This window comes from Pygocentrus nattereri, chromosome 3 (genome assembly GCF_015220715.1).
Source record: "Pygocentrus nattereri isolate fPygNat1 chromosome 3, fPygNat1.pri, whole genome shotgun sequence".
In the NCBI taxonomy this organism is placed as follows: Eukaryota; Metazoa; Chordata; class Actinopteri; order Characiformes; family Serrasalmidae; genus Pygocentrus; species Pygocentrus nattereri.
In genome coordinates, this window is record NC_051213.1 from 11,688,461 (window position 1) to 11,713,512 (window position 25,052).

General features: G+C 38.8%; 1 protein-coding gene across 4 annotated transcripts; it reads right to left on the bottom strand.

Moving 5' to 3' along the window:
* Nucleotides 1-1,749: 1,749 nt before the first annotated feature.
* Nucleotides 1,750-25,050, bottom strand: LOC108431056 (uncharacterized protein C18orf63). Of its 4 annotated transcripts, none has more exons than XM_037536804.1 (15): nt 24,097-24,178; nt 23,438-23,504; nt 22,360-22,494; nt 20,853-20,931; nt 18,768-18,824; nt 17,143-17,254; nt 15,063-15,104; nt 13,998-14,074; nt 12,429-12,535; nt 11,388-11,484; nt 9,077-9,162; nt 8,281-8,464; nt 4,244-4,930; nt 3,126-3,209; nt 1,750-2,308 (listed from the first exon to the last, which is right to left on the bottom strand). In XM_037536804.1, exons 2-15 carry the CDS (start codon nt 23,482-23,484, stop codon nt 2,186-2,188), a joined length of 1,917 nt encoding a protein of 638 aa, XP_037392701.1. In that variant the 5' UTR covers nt 23,485-23,504; nt 24,097-24,178; the 3' UTR covers nt 1,750-2,185. The 4 variants fall into 4 exon arrangements, with proteins under 4 accessions (XP_037392701.1, XP_017559451.1, XP_017559466.1 ...); XM_017703962.2 differs by lacking the exons at nt 23,438-23,504; nt 24,097-24,178 and adding exons at nt 23,012-23,160; nt 23,277-23,325; XM_017703977.2 differs by lacking the exons at nt 23,438-23,504; nt 24,097-24,178 and adding an exon at nt 24,962-25,050.
* Nucleotides 25,051-25,052: the final 2 nt, after the last annotated feature.

Sequence of the window (25,052 nt, forward strand, 5' to 3'; positions counted from 1 at the left end):
AGCGCAAATGGGATCTGGATCTAGATGTACTAATTACATTACTTTAAATAAAGTAGCTGTGGCGGTAAATACTGATACTGAGAGGATTTTGATTCATCAATTTTTCAATATTGCTTATCGTCCCAGTCCTAATCTAAAGTAATCTGAATTTGTCCCCTCTCCACATAATTTAAAATTAATCATGCACTTTACTAAAACACCATTTTGCACAGACACTACCAACTAAGTCAACCTTAATATTTTGTTTTAAAAATGATCTGAAGGAAAATCACATGGTGTTTTTTTTTTTTGTTTCTTTGGAGGCATAAGGTTCTCTCAGGAACAAACCACATGCACCACCTTCCTCTCTGACTGCACCTCATCACCCCACAAAACCATTAAACATTAACAGCTCCATTAAATATATGACGTCCGTTATCCACAAAATCCTTGGGAATATTGCAAGCTAGGATTCAAGCTAAGCATTTTGTCTGTTAGGTCAAAGCTCAGATAAACGGTGGCTGCGAGAACAGCCTAGAGCCCTCAACTGTAAAGCTGAAGCATGACTCAGCACGTTTCAGGCAGAAGAATGTGTATATGTGCCCTGCAGCGTCTGCTTTTCAAACGCATGGTGTTTCTGAAGAACCATCACTCTGAAAGAGCAGCGAGCCCCAGCTGGGCCCACACACCTGTGTTTGGCTGCTTGAAGACTGAACAAGAGCATTGTTTTTCTTCACTTCAGTTTCAAAGATGAAATACTGAGTGTCTCTCAGGCATCATTTGTATGACAGTAAACTGAGAAAATGAATGGAAACTCCGAGACTGAAACATCCCTGTGAATGCACACCTACACCAAGGACATGGAAACTGTAAATACAACAACAACAAAAAAAAGTCTTCCATGCATTCACATGCCAAATGTATCCTGGCACAGAGTCACTTCACTGTACTTTCTGCAGAAGATCTAAACCATAAGTTTCCTTTGAATCACAAACCACAGGGCCATTTTCACATGTGCTCAAGTGTTAACACCAAAACAGCCCTGTTAATTATAAAAATAATCGCTCATCTATGTCACAAACAACACATCCCATCCATAAAGCATCATGATATATGAAGCCATTTAGCGTAATCAAAAGCAGTCGCCCTAACGTACAAGTATGAAGGGAAGTCTGTTTCAAATTAAAGTCTTTGATGTAGAAATTGCAGATCACTTTCAAAAAAATTAAAAACTTCAAACTTGCACAAAAGCCCCTGTCTTACCCTCACATGAACTCTCCTCCACGCACAGATCTCTGAATCAGATTTGTCTGAGTCATTAGCCTTTTTTTCATGTAAGAAGTGTTAAAAAGACCGTCCAACATTGTGTTTTTGAAAGGCTGAAAGCTACAGAGTTTTGGCTCCTTCATTAGCCATCAAAGTGGCTTGGGCTGATTTCCATTTCAGTCAGAATCCTCCGGCTCCCTGCTCCCTGTCATCACAAGTATCGTTAGGGCCTGTGTGAGCCACCATCAGAGCTTTCTTTCACACTTGCATCACATACTTCTCTGCGTCGGCAGAACCCAGAGCCTGCTGTCATCTGAAATTCTCTGTGTGAGCTTTATGGAAAGATCACTCTGAGTATTTCAGTGGCTCAAACTGGTTGCTTTTTCATGTATTAAAATACCAAAAAGACTGGATCCTAATGAGGATTCAAAGTCACTTTCGGTTCAATATTTGAAAGTGATTTAAGTTGATAGCCCAACCAAAGAAGAAAAGGAGACAACAGTATACTAAGAAGACATCTGTATTCAGCATTTTCATGTGTAAGGCAATCATTTTTAACTTTGCAAGATCAGATCTTGCTTGACATAAAGCACATGAACAGGTGCCTAAAACAAATTATATAAACAATTTAAACCAATAACATTAAGACGCAAATACAGGTAACGGCAGTAAATTCCTGTTAGATCTTCAATGTCAAGTCTATAAAATGCAGTGCTATCTGCACAGAATAAAAGGTAACTGTGCTAAACTAGTCACAGAAAAAATAACAGTGCTAGAGCACAACAGAGTTCATGTGAGAGTTTATATGAACAGTGAAAAGCTCAGCTCAGCATGAGTGCTGTGAGGAAAAGCTCTGCAGGCTAGATTTCTGCTCAGGTGTGGATTACCTGGAGAGGAATCTTATACCTGGAGCCTTCGAGATGCTGCTGACTACGCTTCCTTATGGCTCATGCAGGCACTGCATGACCTTTGAAACCAGCTCCTCTTTCTTGTCTTTTGAGCGCACAGTGACACCATGACCTCTAAGCCAAGCCTGCAGAGTCGCCACGTTGATCTTAGCCAGCTGAGAGCAGACAAACAAAAACAAAAAAACTTCAGTTTGCAAATCAAAACATGAGTTTTTACAAGATCTCATATTAGAAGTTCAGTCTTCTTAATTATTCTTACATGATTACAGCCTCATAATACATAAATGAAACTATCAGCTACATATATAAGGTAAATACTCATAATTACACAATCTCTCCAATATTATTCTTTCACACTTTTATACCAAGTTCAGTGTGATGTTTCTTTTCTTTCTTTGCAGACAAAACTGGATTTTACAGAGTTGACCTTACACAGAATAAATACTGAAGAGATGCTATAATTATGATTATAATAATAAATCAATTATTTAGGTATTCAGGCCATAATCACCGTGTGGCACGATTATAAATTAAAGGTGGGCAGGACTCTTTGTTGCTGCATGCTTCAACTCTCTGAGCACCTTTTTCCTGCCACTTACATCAAGATGATGCATTGGCTCATCACTCTTAATGGCATCTAATCCAGGTCATGAGCACATGCCAAGCTTGTAATGGATTTCATTTAGAGATGGCCAGACAATTCATTTGTTTTATGAGCAGCAACTCTGAGGTGCTGATGGACTCTAAATCAAATTGATTTGCTCTTCACACACAAACATGTGAACAAATTCATGGAGACTGAAAAACTAAAAAAAAAAAAAAACCTAAAATAAAAATAAAACAGAATTTCTTATTTTTTTAATGACAGAGAAACAGGCATTGGAATTCTGACGTATATTGCTATTTCTGTTTATGTGCAGTATAGAAACAGATATAGAGGACAGATTGCAGAGAAGAGCGCTGCTAGATTACCTGATTGTTTTTGGCATACTTCACCACCTCTGCTTCCTGTATGGTCACTTTGGTTCTCTTTGGTTGGGACTCAAACACCTCCCTCTGAAAAAGACCACATTAATAATCAGAGATGAGCACCCTGAAATATTTTGTCTAACATTTTGTCACATGCATTATAAACAATAAAATCAGCAGGGTTAAATTAACATCTATAGACTATGATGGCAATTGCATAGTCATAGAGTTAAAGGAATACTCTGTTTTTTATAGTTCACATTTTCAGCCTAATATCTCTGTGTTGAGTTAATACGATTAAGTGATACTTTTTTTTTTTAATCCCACAAACGGGGAAATTCCACCTCCACATTTAACCCACACGTGAAGTGAAACACCACATACACACTAGTGAATACACACACACTAGGGGGCAGTGAGCACATTTGCCCGGAGTGGTGGGCAGCCCTATCCACGGGAGCAATTGGGGTTTAGGTGTCTTGCTCAAGGACACCTCAGTCATGGACTGTCAGCAGTGGGGATCTAACCAGCAACCTTCCAGTCACAGGGCCAGTTCCCTAACCTCCAGCCCACGACTGCCCCATTAGTATTCTTTCACTAAAATGTCAAAGTTTTTGTCCATGGCAACCAACTGCATGCAACAGATTTAGACAGAGATTGGACTGAAAAACGCTGGAGTATTCCTTTAAACTCTAAGAGCCCAAAATTCACTTGTGTTTGCAACTACAAACCTTAAGGGATGCATGACGGTAGGTACTGAAAGTACTTTAAAAGAGTAAATACTAAAAAAATATCAGCATTGGACAGATGTATAGATTTGACCCATATATAAAACTTAAAAAAAATATTCTATTAAACTTATTAAAATATTCTAGTGTATATATCTAGTGCCAAATAGCTAAATAATAGGACTGAGGGGTTAAATTAACATTTCAGACTGGCTCAATTTCAAATGGCTCAGAAATCGTGTAAATAATGGCCCTAATGAACATAAACTACTATTTGGGTGAAGAAGCCAAACTTTCCAAACTCACACTATACAGGCAACATGGAAATATTTGAGATTCAACCACTGAATTGCGTAGATAACCTGTAGAGGTTTGTGAGGGTCACTTGCTTACCCCTCTGTTGCTGTGGACCTCAGGCATGGTGAGTGGCTGTGTTCTAGAGACTGCTTCTTGTGGGGCAGGTACAGAGACTCCGTGCTCTCGCTTACGGTTCTTAGAGAAGGACAGCGTGACCCGATGAGGAGGTGGATGGCTGCATGATGGAGTAAGGGTAACCAAGGTAGTGTGGGATGAAGGGAAAAGAGAGGAGAAAGGATGGGGTCTTTTAACTGAGGCTCCAGACATTTGCTGGGTCTGTGCATCTGCTCTCTTCTGCTGCTTTTCTGCCAGAATCTTAGTGACGTTAACATGGCGGCTGATTGATTTGTTTTTGAAGATTGACACCAGTTTGGGCACCTGAGGAATAGGCTGAGTCTGAGTGGGTAATGGATGAACAGATGAGAGACAAGAGGAAGAGGGGAATGGTGGGCGCGAGGTATGAGATAAAGGGAAATTGCGTTTGTATGTGTGATGGCAATGAGATGACTCCAAACTGCGGTTCTGGGTTTGAAAATTGCCAAGATCTGTGGTTGTTGCTGTCTGGCTGATGTTGGTGAGACGTCCAGGCTGAGTAAGGGGCTGCTGAGAGGCTGCTAACTGAGAAACAGGCACCATCCCTGGTGCACAGCCACTGGGGAACTGGGTCAGCACAAGCCTGCTGGTTGAGTCGGTTGTCAAGTTAGCAGGTAGGGCCCCAGAGACCTACAAATTGAGGAAGAAGGGGGACTGTAAAACCTGAAGTCTGACACAAACATGGAAAAAAAAACTGGTAACTTTACAGAACAAGCAAAATGTTCTTAACTTTAAAATACATTGATGTACTGACATTTATTGAAAAATCATGTTGGACCATTACATTACATTGAAATGTTAACACAGTGTAATGAATAGTGTATGAATATAAGAATGAATAAATACATTTATACTAGACAGAAGAATGCCCTGTGATGGACTGGCGACCTGTCCAGTGTGTTTCCTGCCAAATGACCACTGGAATAGGCTCGAGCACCCCCTCACAACCCAATAGAATAAAGCGTATAATCTCTGGTCAATATGGCCATTAAGCATACTATTAAAAAAGAGGTCTCTTCAAGGGTTCTTTAATAAAGGAAAATATTCTATTCAGAACCATGAGTTCTATATAGAGCCATTTTATGCTTAAATGGTTCTTTGCATGGTGAAATTGTTCTTGACTAATGGGAGAATGTGTTGTAAATTGCTTATTCATAGCACCTTTTAGAGAGTGATTCTACACATAGGGTTTTTCTGTTGTTATAAGCTTGATGCTTGAAGCTTGACATACCAACAGAAAAATGCTTTTGGTACTATGCAGAACCATTTATTTTTAAATATTCTATAAAGAACCACATGGACAACACATTCAAAAAGGAAACAGACAAGATCAAACAAAGAAGCTGCTGGTGTTCTCAGAACAACAGACTGACCAGACTGAGTCCAGACTTCAACACAACTAAATGTGAATTACTTGTAAGAAGAAAAAATCTAACCAACTTCTAAGACTGTACTTTGGGGGTGTTGAAAAAAATCCTTGCAGATTTCTTTGAAAAAATGAAAGAAAGACTCAAGAAGCTGCAATAAAGGCAAAGAGTGGACACATTAAACACTGAAAAAAATATATTTTGCTGTTGCTGCATCTGTGTAATTTTCCATGAAATATGTTTTAGACTTTTTCCTGAAAAATAAATAACTTGTACTTAAATGTCCATTTTGACAGGAAATTAAATAAATGAAGGGTGTTTTCTAACTTTCTAACATTACTGTACAGCACTTTTTATTACAGAACACCGAGTTTTAAGGAAATTTAATCTGCTAGGAAAAAAACCCTCATGCTTTCTCCTCGGAGGAACCCTTCAAATGATGCAGATGTATTACAGGAACTTAAAGGCTCATTGCAGAAGTGCACTATACTTTTTACTGAGATGTTTAAAATGCTTTTAGAGTTGTGTGGTTTGCCAGAAATAAAATACAGAGCACAGCTGTGGTGGTTTTAAAACTAATCACAGGAGCCTACTCGGATGAGTAAAAAACATTTGTTTTCACAGATCCTGAAGCTCCCACATTACAATGTCATGACTGCTGCTTGTGTATGCCGCTTCAGCACGAACCACAATCTAATCAGGATCACGTGTCATTATCGATTAGCACTGTCCAGGAGGGTTAAAACGCAGCCCCCCCGTCTGCACTAACTCTCAGGGAATGACAGAAATTGTTTTTCCCATTGCACTCCACTTCGTTTGTCATAGTTTAAAATCACCAAAGTGAGCGTGGGCCAGCATAAATAAAATCAATTCGCCTGGCACACTCTGCTAGTGTTTTTCTACATCTGTGGACTGGAATCCAGTCGAGAGGAAATGACCTAATGTACGGTCAGATATTGTTCTGCCTGGAAACTCAGAGTTTTCCTATAACAAGCTTTTTTATGCGGTCACCCTTTATTATTCAGAATGTCTGGAAGAACAGATCTCGACGGAGTGCTACCTCAGACGGTGCTGTCCGATGTATATGCACACTTTGTCTCTGAGCGAACGAGGCTTCTCCCTACTTGCATTCAGTTGGACTCCAGAAGTAATTTATCATCTATGAGTAGGAAAATGTTCACAGCCTGCCTGCCAAATTTAAGAGCACACTGGGACAGCTGGTGTATTATTCTTGCAGCACAGGGTCACACTGAGGGAGACACTGTCTCTGTCTGAAAATACAACACTGAAGTATTCACAGAGATCACAGAGTGGTTTCACAATAACACGGCTCGATCATGGCCAAAGAGAAACTCTGACCCAAACACACAAGATCAGTATGTTAAAAATGATCAGATGGATTCGTATAGCTTTCTACACAGCATGCTAAATTATAGAGAAATTTAATGTGCTGGAATGGAAATCCAGACTTTAGCACAGATTTCTCTTGGCTCCTTCTGAGCTCTATTTAAATGGTGTGAATGTGCCATTGTTCTTGCTGTTCAAGTAATCACTACATGCTCGCTGAAGTGTTTTGAGCTCTGTTTTATCATTCCGTATGCCACTAATCTGTTTAAAAAACAGATTAGCGCTCACTGCATAATCCAATTATCTGAAGATATGAGAGTAAAGAAGGGAAAACATGCTTCATCTGAGCCTGTAACAGTTTGGGATGTTTTATCTAAGACTTCAAAACTTTATATACCGTCTAAATCAAAGGTTTATTTGCAATTACACCAAAAGCAAGACTGTTACAGTAAATAACTGAATCTTTAGTTCTTTGCCAAAGCCAGAGAGCATCCTTCATTTATTTGGGTTCCAATCAAAACAGGCACTCAGCATAAGTTATTAATTTTTCAAAAGCTATTTCTGAAAAGATAAGACACAAGAAAATTCTAAGAAAAACAAGTGGAAAAAAACAGTTTCCATTAAAAAAATGAAGAGAATGGGTCTCCAAACAACCCTGCAAGATGTTATAGACCACCAAAACAGTCAGAATCAGATAAATGGCACTTAAAGATATCATTGAGAGGTTTCTGTCCAGCCTTCCACTCTGAGAAAACAAGCCAATGCTATGGACCTGAAAGGATGTGTAGCTGTCAATAAGCCATTACTGAGATTAGAAAATAGACAAAAAAGCTGTGCAAATCATACAAAGAAGCTGCAAGTGTTCTCAGAACAATGGACTGGCCACTTTAGAGCCCAGACCTCAACATCACTGAATGAGTTTCAGGTTACTTGAATTGTGAGAGACAGAAAATGTAACCAACTTCTAAGACTGAACTTTAGAGGTGTGTAAAAATATAACTGCAGACATCTTAGGAAAACTGAAACCAAGTCTCCTGAAAAGAACACTGGACACACTAAATACTGAAAAAATATAATCAGTTGTAATTTTCCTTTTAAATATTTATTTCCTGCTTTTTTCTGATGCTGAGTAACACATACCTAATGACTGTTTTGACTGGGGAAGGGTGGTGTCTGACTTTGACAGTAAGTATCCATACAAACAAACAAACAAACAAACAAAACAAAACAAAACACTCTTGCAGAACAGTGGCTGCTGCCTCATACCTGTGAGATAGGTCTGTTCAGTGTGGTAGTATGGTAGAAAGGCTTGTTGGTCATTTGGACAGGAACACTACAGATATTCTTCAGAAGACTCTTCAGATCTGACATGAAGACTCCAAGCACCCCCTGCAGGTCAACTCTGGGAAAGACCTGCACAGGCTGAATGCGAATGCAACTCAGAGGATATCTGAGCAATTTAGATTTTAAGGACACACATCTAAATCAAACACTCAAAAAAAAACTAAATGAAATGGTAACAAACCCAGTAAGACTTAATCAGCTAAGCAAGCATACCAACCTGTCCTCATATGATCACATGCTAAGAGTTTTTTAGAATTCATGTTAAATTAAGTAACTTGAGACTTTCTCTAGATATAATCACAGCACTGGGACAGACTCAATGGCGCTAGTATGAACATAAATCGGGCAACAATATGCAGGAATATCATTTAGATGGGGTGAGAGTTTGACATATTCAGCAAGAAGAAATAAAACACTGAAACCATGGAAAAACATGGAAAAATTGATCATGGAAAAACTGAACCTATTCAGACAGCCATTGCCTGTCTGACACTGTTATGACAAACACTATAAACATACTAATTACTTTAATTAATATGGATCTGCTCATGGTTCAACATGATTTACAAAAACAATCATTTAGACTTTAATGTATCTACCAAATTGCACTACACTGATAATATTTTCCCAGTGTAAACTTACCCGTGGATGAGTATGTGAATATGTTTCTAATTGAAAGATGCACTAGCTTAAATGTGCTATATGTATAAAGAGATACGTGAAAAGCTTTTCACCAATCAGTTTGAAGTACACACTGCAGTACACCACCTCATCATCGTTTAATGGGGGCAGGTGATACCCATACTAAACCGAGAGAGACAGAAAGAGATAGAAAGAAAAAAAAACATTACAACATGAGCAAAATATAACTTCCCATCATACAAAACAACTATTAGTTACTTATCATTTGTCAAAGGTGTACCACCTTGTTTTTATACAGGAATAAAACATTACACCCTTGTCCAGGCAGGATGCACCTCTGAATATCAATTGAATTGCTTGAGTAGGCCAAATGTTTTTTAATGTGCAGAAATATTTGAGGTTTACAAATTCTTCCAAGTTATGCTTCTCTGCAATTGACATGTGAGGCAATAAAATGCAGTTACAGCGACGGGTGTCTGTAGGTATCGGCAGGTTAAATTTAATATTTGGAGTTTTTTAAAACTGAAAAATGTTCAAATATTTGGGTATTTGATATGTGGCATCACAGAAAGTCAGAGACAAAACATACAAGCTGCCAATTCAGTGAAACACTGTAAATTTTAAGACAGCTGTGAGTACAATTTTGTTTGAATTTGTGATCAAGATATGTTATTATTGCATGTGCACACAAACATCTATGGTCTGTAAAAGCATTTACTTGCACAGGTATTTGAGCTTACATGTGAGGTTCTGTAACCAAATTATTATTCGCTTTACTACTATATTTGAAGTCTACTTCAAATAACTCTAAAAACATGTATGTATTAATTCTGAAATGGGTTAATGTGAGTGCACTGCCCTGGATGTGCTGTTAAGGCACAGTGAGGCTTTATCCCTAACTAGTCTAAACGGCTTTAGCTGGTGTTAACTTGAACGAAGAAAAAATACTATACTCTCAGACACAAAAGACTACACTCTTAAAAAAGAGAGGGTTCCTCAAGGGTTTTTAGTAGCAATAAAGGTTTTACATAGAGCTCAAAGAACCAGTAGGAAGCTTAAATGCTGGTAAGCCTAGTAAAATAATTCTTCAGATTAATATGTCGTATATGATTTTATACAGAACACTTTGGAAAATGTTCTATACAGCATCAAATAGGGTTATTCTATTGTTACAAGTCTCAGATCATAACTATAGCAGAACCCTCTTTGAAGAGAAGCTAGACCCTTCAGTGGAGAATGTAGATAAATCCTGGGCCGTTAAAGCACAAACCTCTGCAGGCTTGTCTTCTGCTGAGTGCATCACCTACTGGTTACAAAATGTGACCTACCAACTAATAACAATTCCAAATTTATTAAAAATTCTCTCACTCCACTTTCATTGGCTTGGTGTTATTTCAGTTTATTAACGTTTTAATGTTGTGTAGGTTGTTGTAAATTGATGCTGCTTGAGCGCCCCCTAGTGGCCGGGCCTGTGGCTTTAAATCAACACTTCAGTACAGAGCTGTGTATGCTTGTGTGTTTGTGTCTGTAAGCACATAATGATGCAAAACAAAAAGAAATATTCTTGATTCAGCATGTCGGTGTGCAGTATATACGAGGGTGTGTATGCCAATCTGTTTCAGGTGCTGTCAGCACGCAGCGGGTTTGGGTTTGTTTGCGATCAAAGGTTAGATTTCAATCTCTGCTGTAAACAAAGTGAATATTCAGTGCAGAAACTACCTCAAAGATTCAAAACTTTGAGAGGGTGTCTTTTTTGCAGGTTTACATGTGCGTGAGAGTGAAAGTGATAAAAACCCATGTAGAAAACACAGAGTGAATGGAAAACACATGGTGTGGAGAGGCCACAGGCAGGAATACATTGACTTTGCTGGCCTCTGAAGAAAGAGAGAATCCAAAGTGAAATATAATCCCTCCTGGTTTCATTTAATGAAACTACAAAGAGCTAAATTCAAAGTAACGAGGTGCTGTAAACTAATCTATAATGGCAAGGCTGACATTCACACAAGCTTTATAGGCGTATCTGGATGTCATTCAGTGTCACCTTCATTTGTTTTTGTTGAAGGAGTAAAAATCCAAGTAATGTTTATGATTTAAGAACTGTATTTATGGCAGCAAATCATTATTAAAGCCCTAATTACATACTTACACTGTTATACCACTTCATTTCACTCTGCAGTGCTGGTAATCAGGCTTACCCAGTGTGTAGGTAAAACCTGGCTGACCAGCTGCTTAAATACAGAAATACTCAAAACTTGAGTTCCTCATAAGAAGTGCTATGTTACTGTAAATTAATCAAATGATTCATTGGTTAAGGTATGTTGAAAAATGAGCTAAAGAAAACACAATTAACATGTGATAACATGAAGTGTACAAGGTTGTGTCTGTACCACGCTGGTCCAGTGATTCTGAAGCTCAGAATAAGAGCTGAATGGACACTCCTCAGGTATCTTGCGACTGATGCTAATGATCTGGCCCCTCTTCATGCTGATAAAACGTACACATGCACGCACATTTTGTACTACGTCAGAATGTGGATCACACATAAATTCCATATGTAAGTACCAACAATACTGTGAAAAAGTCAGAGCCCATCTTCTCAGTAGTCCATTTCCAGTAAAAACAGTCATTAAATACAAGTTTTCATTTTTTTAGTGTCAGCAAAAAGAATTAAACATATATTTAACAGAAAACTACATGGAAGTCTAAACAAGTACATATATTTTTTTCAGTATTCAGTGTGTCCAATATAGCCTCCATTCTTTTAAAGAGGTTTGCTTTTAGTTTTTCCAAAAAAAAAATCGGATATTTTTCCACACCTCGAAAGTTCAGTCTTAGAAGCTGGTTGCATTGTGTGCTTCTCATAATTCACAGAATCCCAAACGCATTTAATTTTGTTGGGGTCTAGGCTCTGGGACGACCAGTCCATTGCTCTTTTAGCCACTAATTGTTTTTTTTTATAAATTATTTTCGTTTGACTTTCTCCTTCCTTATCAAAGGTGATTATCATTTATCTAATATCTGCTTAGTTATCTTCTCAGAAATTAAAAACTTAGTAATTAATGTTTTTTTTCCTTTGACTAGAAATGAATGGTGGTCTCTGGCTTTTGCAAAGTACTGTATAAGCAATAACATGTCCCACATATGTAGGTATGTATATGTAACAGAATTTTTTATTCTAAGCCTAAGCCTAACCATAACCTTAACCTCCTTCACTAAAAAATTGTTTTGCCATTTTTAAATGAATGAAATTTGGAGTTTTTGTAAAGTGAAGGACAATTTTCTTGGTGCTAAAATTGTAAGTCAGTGTTTTTATTTTTTTTTTATTATTTTATAACTATTTTACTATGTTACTATGTGTATTAATGGTGTTTTGTCAAAAAACAGCCTTTACTAATTGTCCTAAGTCAGTACCACACAAAAAGGCCCACCTTGGGAGTATGTAGCACCAGTTATTTGGCACTGTAGTGTGAAGAACTGCTTCTTTGCTACTGAGAAACCTTTTCATCACAAGAGGAGGTACACCAAAGTCTTCCAGCTGATGACAGAGAAGACAATAACAAGTGATTGCTTTACAAGCCTATAAAACTTCACACAAACAGAAAGACTGGCGAGGTTAAACTGATATGAACTAACAGAATTCTGTATTAATGTGCAAATTACATGAAACACAAGAAAACACCAACCGTTTAAGCACTGTTAAGATAAAAACCTGTCTGGTGGTTATAAGTGCAGCTTGAGCACACTTAACACTGGAGGGAGCCTAAAACTTGTTTAAGCTACACAGACTGAATGAAGAAAACTTGTTCATCCAGTAGTCAAGTATTGTAAATGTTCACCTGTGGTGAGCTCAGATTGCCTGAAGTACGTTCAACGTGACTGGGCTAAAGGTCACATCTTGAAACATGTCAAAGGTGTTAGAGGAAGTTTTACTGAAATGCTCTCGCCTCAAGTATTTGTTACGAGCACAGATGACATTCAGCCATTGGGCTTTGCCTCCAGACTGTCAAAATGCTGACTAGTGTTTAGAATGCATCCATACTGACACCGAGTCTCAAGACTATTCCTATATCATCACTCTTTAGTGTCAGGGAACAATTAAAACATATACAATACTATGCAAAAGTCCATTTCCAGTCCACTAATTTCTAGTCAAAGCAGCTGTGAAGTACAAGTTATTTATTTTTCAGCGTCAGGAAAATAAGCAGAAAACATGCATTTAACAGATAATTACACAGAAGCCTCAATGACAAAACACAATACCCATTTTTTCAATATTACTGGGTCCATTCTAATCAGGAATCTTGTTTATAGTTTCCACTCTCCGAAGCTCAGTCTTAAAAGCTGGTTGTATTTTCTGCTTCTCATGATCTCTCTTTGACCTGTAAACTTTCTTCTTTTTTGTCTGTCTCCTTTTCTCAGTAACGGCTTCTTGGCAGCTACACGCTCTTTCAGACGCACAGCACTGAGTTGTCTTCTCACAGCGGAAGGACGTACAAAAGATCAGATCTGAAGCAAGAGTGGCGCTTGATTTTCTCCTTGCTCATGTCTCTTCTATCTCTCCTAAGGTGAAAGTTTTAAGCGCTGTTTATCTGATGATGATCGTTTTGTTTGTCTACTAGGTCGACCAATCTTGTTTTTTTCACTTATCTTCCTTCCTTATCTCATCTCAGAAATACGTATCTCTGCAAATGTAAATTTGTACTTCATGGCCATTTTGACTGGAAATTTAATGAATGAAAGATGGTCTCTGACTTTTGCACAGTACTGTATGTAAAATGCCGAATAAATATCTCCTTGCAAGCTTAGATGAACAATTTTAACAGTTCTAAGCATTTAGTGCAAAACCAAATACCGGGCCTACTGCAGGTTAACAGCCCTACCACGGTCCTCATGACAACACACGTATTGAAAATGTTAGATTAAGTCATATAAAAGTGTGGTGGACTCAAAAGATTATTATATAGACATCATTTATTATTATAAGAGTTCATTCTTACCAAAGTTGGAGGAAGCCTTACAGTATTTGCCTTTACACTGACACACAGGTGGGTCTCATTCACATTCAGCTCCAGGACTGTCAACAAAACACGAACATCATCAGCATCAGAATTACCAACCACTATAGACTGGGCACATGATGACCTTTTCCAGATCAGAAGAGCTCATTACAATGAGGAGGTATATAAAGCACTGTGAAAAATGTTTTATTGCAGATTATTAGCTGGACGACAGAGACGTTTATTTTTTAGATTTTTAGATTCACAATTAAGTCATTAAGATGTAAACAAAGTAATTCAGAGTGTGCACTGCTGAAAAATCTACTAATTCATCCATGCTTGTGATAGGAGTCGTGGTGTCTACAACACAAACAGCCCATTTATTGAATCTAACAGTGAACCTACCAGTGAATCTATAGTATTCATAATTTTAATATGTGCCTAATAAATGGCTAAATATGGGTTCTTTTGGCACTGTTTTGCTTTATATTGCACTGCATGTATCATGGATGGCTAATTACTTTTCAAGCCAAAATCTTATCAAAAGGCAATGCCTTAGATAACAAGCAGCATCTTCATTAACATTTCAGGTAATAACCTTCTGTGAGGGATCTTTTAGTGGCATTAAAAGCTTCAGTCATATGGGTCCATTCAACACTACTGAGAGCAATTCTGACTTGACTAGTTTCTCTAGAACAGAGCATTTTACATCAAACTCTTCTGATTGGCTTTGTTTATACTGTAACAATTTAATTTTACAAGAATTTTGAAACATCAGTTGAATTCCCCTTTTAATAAGGTTGGAGTTTAATGAACTCAGGATACTTTTTGGCATTATTTGTGGTGCAATTCTAAAAGCAATTTAACCCCTCTGGTAACATGCCACCAATCAGGGGACGCATTTGATTTTACGGAGCATTTATTCATTACTGAGTCAGCCACATTTCACAAAGATGCCCACTGACACACTAAATGAACAGCGAGCTGAACTGAAACTCTTAAGAGCAGCTGGGAGTTGAAGTATTGTTCTCTAATTGTGAGCAAGGAGGCGTAACTCTAACCTACCAACAGCTATCAGTTTTCCAGCATCAGACAGGAAGTCCTTTCCTGTGGAGCACATAACATTGCATGAATGCAAGGAAATGGTTAGCCGTTCTTGCGATGACATGATATAAATAATATTGGTTGCATATAGCTCTCTAAAGACGTCGTAAGGGAATTCTACAGTCTGTTAACATGAGACAAGCTCTTAATGAAAGAAAATACAGCAGAACGTAGGAAAATGTTTCTCAAATTCTCACAGCTGTAAAAAAATTGCATCTTTCTAGGAGAAGGAAAAAGTTTTTAACTTCAGTGAACGTTAATGTAACAAGATTTGATTACCAATAATTTTGGACCTGTTCTATTGGTCAATTCGTCATGAAATGTTCCCACAGTGTATAGTGCGGCATTTTATTTCCAAATGGTGTAGAAAATGGAAAAAACTGAGTTGAGATTTTAATACGACAGGTAGGAAATATAAAACGTTTGTTTCAGAATATGCCGTCATTTATTTGTGAATTAAAATCTGAAACGTATTCACCTTGACAGTCTTGCAAACCTCTGCCAAAGGAATGAAGGGTATCTCTGAAGTTATTATAGCCGTGGAAGGAAGTTAAAGTTTCAACAAAGCTCAAGGCCAATTAGGGCAGTTTCACCACACAGCGTCCTCCAGCACAAGGGCATGACAAAGCACTGGCAAGCTTTACCCATGACAGAGAGCATTTGCATTAATGTTTGTGTGTGCTTTATTGGATATAAGTACATGCAATTTGCAACCTTATTTAAGCAAACTTTTAAATAATTTCAGGGTAGCACTAAAATGAAAACTCACATAATGAATACCATTTGATGACATTGTGGTACACATATTGCATGCATTAGTAAATATCATTACTGATGATATAGCCTAAACTAAAGCTTCTACGTGCTATTTTGATTAGATGCAACAACTCATAACATAAGTAATGCTGAAAGTTTATTACCCAGCTTTCACTGACTCTTGCAGTTAAGGGTAAAATTATATCCCATCATAAACTTTACATGTAATTGTAAGGTACACTAAAACATTGTCTCAGTAATGACGGTTACCAAATCAATAATAACACCACTAACCAGCAAGCAAATTCGTAGCCAGGCTGCAGAACAGCATAAATCACGGAACAGAGCACTGAGAGTGACCTTTAATCTGTAGATGATACCAGATGATAACAGATGATAACAGAATAATAAGGCCTACTTTATTACTGTAGGCCTACTACGTTATTATACTAAATAGAGTAAATCAGTGGTTCTTTACCTGCTAACTCCTTTTCTCATTATGACTGACTACCGTTCTTATTATATCTCTCTGTTTTGTCCTTAAGCAGAACACCCAACAGAAAATCCAAAGTCTACTCCGTACCGGCCCTCATAAAACATTCTCCAGCATTCATGGAATGAACGTGGGAGAATGGGATTGAATCACACCTACAAATTTTGGACTGATCTATGAATAAGGCTGAATTCCTTTTGTGAGATGCCTCATTTTGCTTATATTAAACTAAATCATGCCATCCATAAATAAATTACATTTCAAGCAGAACATTCTCAAAGAATGAATGTACACTTTTTTAAAATGTACATTTTACTCACATGCAGTCAGTCAGTCAAGATATGGTTGATGTCCAAAGTTTGTTTCTCTAGTTTTGCACAGGAGTTACAAAGCAAATGTAGGTAACAATTAAGAGGAGCTTTTATCCTACCAGTTTTTTGGGGGACACACTGTGACAATCTGGTATCAATAAACAATTGACAGTTTGCATGATGCTAATTGGTGGGGTATTAGCTTTTATTACCTGTTAGCTACATTAGTCTCATACAAAAAGATGCAAACTTTAGAACCTTAGATGATCAATTAAATTTACTATAAGGCTGATCAACTATTTCTCATAAACGGAAACTGTGCAAAAGTGATCTTTCTCTAAAGTATTGCTTTGAGATGGTCCTAAAAAGCCATTAGCCCCACACCACAAACAAGTGCTACCAGTGGTAGCACAGACAGTTGTAGTCCAGTGACAGCTGGAGTACAGACTCTCTTTTTTTTCTCCATTTTACTGTATCTTACCTGCGATTAGGTACTGGCCTACTCTATTCCAGTTAGGGGCCAGTCTGGCAGTAATGGAGTAAAACAAACAGGTTTGCAGAGCATTTGGCAGGACCCTCTTAGGAGAACCTAACTGAACTCCAGAGCGCAGAAGGAGAAAATAATTTATTATAGAAAAGCTCAGTACAGTTCACTAAGCTCAACACAGTTAATCAGAGAGATTTTTTTAAAGGTCAAAAGTAAAAATGTATTAAACAATCGCAAAATTTTTAAAGATTTCCCAAAACACATTTACATTTTATTGAAAAAAAAAACAACATTTTGGAAGCCTTTAAAATGACTTAAATAAATAACTAAAATAGCAAAGTAAGTAAAGCAAAGCAAATGCATATAAATAAATGGATTGTATCCATCAGGCTGTTTTTCACTGAAACAAAAAACAGTAGGTAAATGTGTGTGTTATAATCATGCATATAGCAACTAATTATTGCCAGTTTGTTTGGTGATCAATTTTATTTTTTTTTATCACATCATCTCTAAAGTCAGCTATAGTTAATTTTATATGCCTCTGAAACCTGTTACAGAAACCGCTGTACACTGAATTTCATATTACGTCCAGTGTACGTAGCAAAAATATGCACCTCTGCAACTGCGGTGCTGTGGCCTGAATTGTGTAATGCTCCACATAAACCTTTATGCTTTCAGCATTACAGTGCAGAAAGAGATTTCAAACACAAAGGTCAATGGTACAAGTGACAATGCCCCCATAAATAGGTAGTTTTAGCAAACAAATTATTCTTTCTACTCACAATTACTTCAGGTGCTGTAAAACAGTGGACAGCATTCAATATCTCAAAGCTTTGAATTTTTTATACATATAATTAAGTTTCCTTGCAAAACATTACAGTTTTGTCATTTGAGTATACTTTTGGCCTGTAAAATAAATGCAACACTGCTTCAAAAATGATACCCTTGTGCATAATTGTGACAAGCTGAATGAACTTTTCCTAAAAGTTAGCTACACTATATGTCCAAAAGTGTGCAGACACCTGCTCATTCAACGTTTCTTCTGAAAACAAGGGTATTATTACAGGGTGTGTTCCCCTCTACTGCAGTAACAGCCTCTACTCTTCTGGAAAGGCTTTACACTAGATGTTGAAACACTGCTGTAAGGATTTGATTGCATTCAGCCACAAGAGCATACATGTGGTCAGGCACTGATGTTAGATTAGTTCTGGATCACAAGCAGTTCTTCCATTCATCCCAAAAGTACTAGATGGATCTTATTTTCTCCAAACAACGCAATTCCACTGCCCACAGCCCAATCCTGGGGGGTGGGGCGGGAGGCTTTATACCCCTCTAGCTTCCGATTGTCATTAGGCATGGTAACCCTACGCTCATGTGCGGCTGCTCCACAGCGTCCCATTCGACTGCTTCGACAACACTTTTCTATTAAGATTACACAAGCTGTTACAGAAGGTCTTTGTCAGCAATGGGTGCACTTTAAAGTAGATGAATTCACTGTCTGAACACTTTTGGACATCAATTTGCACACAGGGAATGAACAAATATCTTTAGAAGCATGAAAGTATCTGAATTAGATAAAGGGACTGGCTGCATTGCCAACACCTTCATCTCTCACTGACCTGTAGACTGTGCCTTTGTGCGTAGGCCTGGATGGAGCCTCTCTTGAAAAATATTATCTAAGTGAGAGTTCAGAGTGGCAAAGACAAACAGAGCGGTGAATGTAGAGTTTAACTAAAAGTTAAAATCTTGACATAGTCTTGAACGTCTTGAAAGGGGCAATTGGACAGGTGACCAATAACTCAATGCAACTGAGCAAACAGGATGAAAAATTAAATTCAACAATACTCCCAAAAACATGCTTTATGATTTTATGTTGCTTGTGTCTCCTTTGGCTGCACAAGTAAAAAAGACAGTTACATAACCATAACATAGTTAATTATTTACCAGTGTTTCAAAACATCACCGAAGCTGCTAAAGGCTTAGCCTGGAGTCTGACACCATATGAACAATTGCGAATGACAAGCTCCTGTTGTGCTCATCATCTCATTTGGTGCCCACAAACGAGGGCTCCAAAGCAGAGTTAAATAGGTGGGCAGCTCATTAGCCGAGTCTGACACTTCCTTTTTGTGCCGTTGCTTTACGTTGGCCTGAATCCAGAAAGGGAAGATAGCTGACAGAATGTCTGGAATGTGCAGCAGCCATTTGGCTTCTCACGGAGCATGCCTGAGCATGGACTGTGTAGGCACGCACACAGACACTGTCACGCACAGACACCGCACACAAACACGTCAACGGGATGCAAGGAAGCAGCATTCATGAGCTCTAATCTAAAAGGGATTCATCTAATAGCTTTATTTTGCATTAGAACAGAGAGAAATTCTACGCAATGGCTAGAGTCTTTTTGTTTAACAATATAAAAACATACATATTAAAAGGCAAGCAATCTAAATTTTAAGAGTTTGAAATCCCATTTTATCTTTTATTTCAAACAAAGCCATTAAATATGACAAAAGAAGAAAATTACCCTTTTTTTCCCTCTTTCTTTTCCCTTTTGCCCTTTTTTGCTACCTTGTTTACCTGTTTACTTTCTTTTATGTATTCCTTTGACCAAGCATTGCCTAAACGTGTCATTTTGTTAACTGTCGAGGTTGTCTGATGATTTGGTATATATACAGATATATATCCCCCTTTTTATGTGTGTTAGTCTTTTCTTGTTTGTCTGATGCAATGAGGATAATGGGATCCAAAACGAAACTACACACACAGACAAACATCAAACAACTGACATAAGTGTAACTCTCAGAAAGGGACTACTCATGGAAATAAATGTTCCAAAAAAGGTTCTGTAATTGACGCCATAAAAGGCCCACTTTTGTTTGCCAAAGATCCTTTCTATTGATGGTTCTTTAGACCAGTGTTTCCCAACCCTGGAGTCCTGGAGACCAACTACTCTGCACATTTTGGTGTTTTCCCTGTTTCCAACCCACCTGACCCAACCAATTAGCTTATCAACCCCTTCTTCCGCATTTAACCCGTCCGTGAAGTGAAACACACACACTAGGGGGCAGTGAGCACACTTGCCCAGAGTGGTGGGCAGCCCTATCCACAGCGCCCAGTGAGCAATTGGGGGTTAGGTGTCTTGCTCAAGGACACCTCAGTCGTGTGCTGTCGGCCCTGGGGATCGAACCGGCAACCTTCTGGTCACAGGGCCAGTTCCACAGAAGTGAAGAGTTGAAGTGGGTGTGTTTAAACAGGGAAAGTACTAAAATATGCAGGGCAGTGAGCTTCCAGCACCAGGACTCAGAAACACTGCTTTAGAGAAAGTTCTTTGCTAATGAGATTTATGAGTCTTTTTTTTCAAGTTTAAAAAACTTCCACATAGCACTGAGATTCTGGAAAGAAACCTTTACATCATTAAAAGGTTCTTTAAGCCTTAAAAAGTTATTTTCACTAACAAATCTCTTTTCAAACATTCGTTTGGAAACCAACAGTGGTTTTTCTAAGGCCCCACTAAAAGAACCCTTTTTGCAGCTTTTTTTCTAAAAGAGTATGGTCATGATTCTATCTGAACCTGTGAGAAAAAGAGCATTGCAAGGAAGTAGAGATACTTCCTCTGCGGACAGGCTTATCACAGCATCACTTGTGGCAACTGTGCTGACACACTACACCATCAAGTCTGAGCACAAGATAGCTGTCATACTCACAGCCATTATCATGTTGATCCCTCCATAAGAGCCCAACACAGGAGACGCGATGACGTCTGAATACAGAAGCAAGAGTTCTCTGAAAAAGACAGCAGAAAATAAACATCATTTTCATTAAGTATCTTAAGCTACAGAACAATAGAAAATGATGACCACCTAATTTCTACACTGTCACTTCTATCAGCTCCACTTGCTACTTACTATGTAGTTCTACCATTACAGTCTGTAGTCCATCTGTTTCTCTCTCTTTCATCCTGTTCTTTAGCAGTCAGGACCCCCATGGCCCCTCACAGAGTAGGTACTATTTAGGTGGTGGATCATTCTCAGCACTGCAGTAACACTGAAGTAGTGGTGGCGTGTGTGTTGTGCTGGTATGAGTAGATCAGACACATCAGTGCTGCTGGAGTTTTTAAACACTGTGTCCACTCACTGTCCACTCTAGTAGACACTCCTTCCTTGTCAGTCCACCTTGTAGATGTAAAGTCAGAAACGATCTCATCTGCTGCTGCACAGTTTGTGTTGGTCTTCATCCGCGGTCACAGGACGCTGCACACAGGACACTGTTGGCTGGATATTTTTGGTTGGTGGACTATTCTCAGTACAGCAGTGACACTGAGGAGTTTAAAAACTCCAGCAGCACTGCTGCGTCTGATCCACTCAGACCAACGCAACACACGCTAACACACCACCACCACATCAGTGTTCCTGCAGTGCTGAGAATGATCCACCACCCAAATTGTACCTGCTCTGTGAGGGTCCATGGGGGTCCTGACCACTGAAGAACAGGGTAAAAGGGGGCTAACAAAGTATCAGAGAAACAGATGGACTACAGTCTGTAACTGTAGAACTACACAGTGCACCTATACGGTAAAGGGAGCTGATAAAATGGACAATGAGTGTAGAAACACGGTCATAATGTTACGCCTGATCAGAGTATATGTACATTATATGTGTAAAAGTCTGTAGAGACCTATTCATCCCACATTTCTTCTGATATCTGGTATTAATAGGGAGTTTATCCCGCTTTTGCTGCAATAACAGCCTCTACTCCTCTGAAAAGGCTTTACACTAGATGCTGCAACACTGCTGTGTGGGTCGGATACCATTTAGTCACAAGAGCATTAGTGAGGTCAGGTAGTGATGTTGGATGATCAGTTCTAGATCACAAACATCACTCAAACTCATCTTAAAGATATTGGATGATCCACCACTCCAGACAACATAGTTCCACTGTTCCATAGGTGTCAGCTAGAGGGGCACGGGACACCTGTATTGCTGCTCTAGAGCATCCCATTCTACTGGGTTGTGTGTGTGCAACTGAACACCTGTGTCAACAGTGGGTCTTAAAGTAGCTGATACTTTTGGGCATATAGCATCTATAACTTTATATAATAAGTTATTGCACCTTAGGTTGGACAAAATCACTTGGCTAGTCCTACAATTATCGAATTCTCTGCCAAGTGTTGCCAGTGTGTTTGGAAGGCTTAACTGTTAATATCAAGCCCACCTGCAGGTCTTCAGCTGCTTAATTCTTAGCTCTCCTTCATCAGAGCAGTTCTGAAAGGACAGGAAAACATGGCACAGCTTGCTCAGGTCTGGCATGGAGACTAGGAACAAACACTGCTCACTCGGTCCGGTCATTCTGTAAGCAGAAGGCACAAAGGTTCAACTCTGCCAAAATCTCCTGTTGTCAATTCAAAGTTTGAAGCTTATATAGAAAGAACTAGACCGCTTGAGAGTAGAGGTGGGCAATATGGCACAAACCTAATATCATAGGTTCATGATATACAGTGTCACGATTTACTTTTCAGACATTTGGTCAGTCCAAGCAGAGAAAAGGGGACCAGTAGTGCTCCATTTAAAAAATAACCTACTTAAAACTGTGAATACAATGATTTTAATTCAACATTTTGCATATTGTGTTGCACTACATCCAGTTAAACGGGACTAACTTCGCCCTCTTTACAATGAATCATGCAGTTGGTCAGAGCAAGTGAACGTTACTGGCGGTGTACACGATATGTGCAGAAAACATTACTGTAACATCATTTATTAACCTAACAGTACACCCATACTGACAAGCCCTGCTTGGAATGCTTTGCCAAAACTATATCTGAAAAGTATAAAGCTTGGCTGAACACGGAATAAGGGAATTTTACCTCAAGAACTGATGAATCATTTAACGGTAGCATTAGCTAGCTAACCTAGCTGGCTACACAGCGCCCAGTAACGGTCCGATTACAGCGCTCCCCAGAATGCGCGGTTTACGAGCTACAACCCCTTAACCAGCTGCCTGGCTTTGCTGAACCTGTAAACAGTAAAGTTTAGGAGCTCATAACAGCTGCTTTAGTTAGCTAGCTAGCTAACAGCCGAGCTTATCTAGGCTAAACGGTTTAGCCGAGATCCTGAGAAACAGCGAGCTACCGTTAAACTCGCCTGCCTCGCGTCTCTTGTTGTCGTAGCTAACGCTATCTGGGCGAGTGTGGGTGAAGATGCAGTTTAGCTGAACGACTACACCTGAAAACGTTTTGAGCTCCAGACGCCTGACTAACTTCACTGTTCACCGGATGATGACATCTACTCACTCTTTACTGTAGCGGTATTCAGTCACATCATATTTGCTAAAGTGCATCTCTGAAGTTGTTTTCACAATGTGGACGAAACCAGTCCTGCGTGTTCGTTGATGCAAAATAAATGAGACGAGCAGATCAGACTGAAGTGAAACAAACGGTTTTATTACAGAATTCTGGAGAGGTTACAAACAGAGAACATGCATCATGTATCTCCCAAGTAAGCTCTGACCCCTTCTCATCTGACTCCCTTTTTATAGTCGCATGACCGCTCCTTCCTTACCCAAGTCTCCAATGTGTGCGTTAGGCCATCTCACTAATCCACATCATAAAAGTTTAAGGATGCGCTCGAGACGTGAGCGCGTCTGCAAGGTCAGCTTAAGGTATTCCCTGTGTTTATCAACTCCCCCCGTTTTCCAGACAATGGCTCTGCTTATCTGACCAGATGAACCACATGTGTCGTGTGCTAATCCCAGGGTCTACTACTATTAGCTTCGAGGTATTTCCTGTTATCTGACGTCCTTGTGTATTCCAACATTAGTCAGCACACAGCCTTATGTGCTGACTCTTAGCTCTTAGAATTGTACAATATAACCATTAAGCTTTCAATGCTAAACATAATACATCTTAAAAGAGTAATATGAACAATACTAAGGCTAATAATTCCACAACAACAAGCCCTTTCAGGGTTTCATACAGCTGTTCATCCTCAGCGTCATACGCAGCGTGTTACCCAGAACTGAACGAACAGCTAACAAAACAACAGATAAAGCAGCAGAACACAGTGAAGTACTGCTGAAGTATTGCTGCTCCGTCATGTTAAAACTATGAATAAAACTCAACGTTTCACGAATGAGCTAATTACAGAGTCCCTAAAGTGACACGGTGATTATTTTTAATAAGGCATAGCCACAGATAAATATATGAGGCCACGAGTTAAGTCACATAAGCCTCAGTATATTAATATGTAGCAGCGATTTAGTCATTTTGGCATCAGTACAATAATCTGAGGCATCAGCATAGTAAACTGTGGCCTCAATATATTAATTTGTGCTATCGGTATAGTAAATTGTGGCCTCAATTTAGCAACTGGTGGTCTCAATATATTAATATGTAGCATCGATTTAGTCATTTTGGCATCAGTACAATAATTTGAGGCATCAGCATAGTAAACTGTGGCCTCAATATATTAATTTGTGCTATCGGTATAGTAGATTGTGGCCTCGGTATAATCATTTGTGGCCTCAATTTAGCAACTGGTGGTCTCAATATATTAATTTGTAGCATCGATATAGTAATTCCTGGCATCAATATAGTAATTCCAGGCCTCAACACATAAATTGTGGCCTCAATATGTTAATTTGTGCTCTCAATATAGTAAATTGTGGCCTCAATCTAGTAATTTGTGGCCTCAAGATAGTAAATTGTGTCCTGGTAATAGTAATCTGTAGCCTCCATATAGTAAAGCATTGCTTCGGTTTAATCATTTGTGGCCTCAATATAGTAAGTGGTGGCCACTTCTTATTAAAAATGAATCACCATGTCGCCTTGGGTCCGTAGATATCTGCTGTGTAGGCAAATCATTTGAATTATGTGCGTGTCTTTCACGTTTCCGTTTCTCCAAGGCACC

What these genes read in the sequence shown, in the direction of transcription:
- LOC108431056 (XM_037536804.1), bottom strand. Translation starts at nt 23,484, where the DNA reads ATGCACTTTAGCAAATATGATGTGACTGAATACCGCTACAGTAAAGA. An exon ending in GGATCAACATGATAATGGCT is followed by an intron (nt 18,825 to 20,852) that starts GTGAGTATGACA and finishes ACTCTCACTTAG; the next exon opens with ATAATATTTTTCAAGAGAGG. An exon ending in TGGAAAACTGATAGCTGTTG is followed by an intron (nt 14,075 to 15,062) that starts GTAGGTTAGAGT and finishes TTTTGTTGACAG; the next exon opens with TCCTGGAGCTGAATGTGAAT.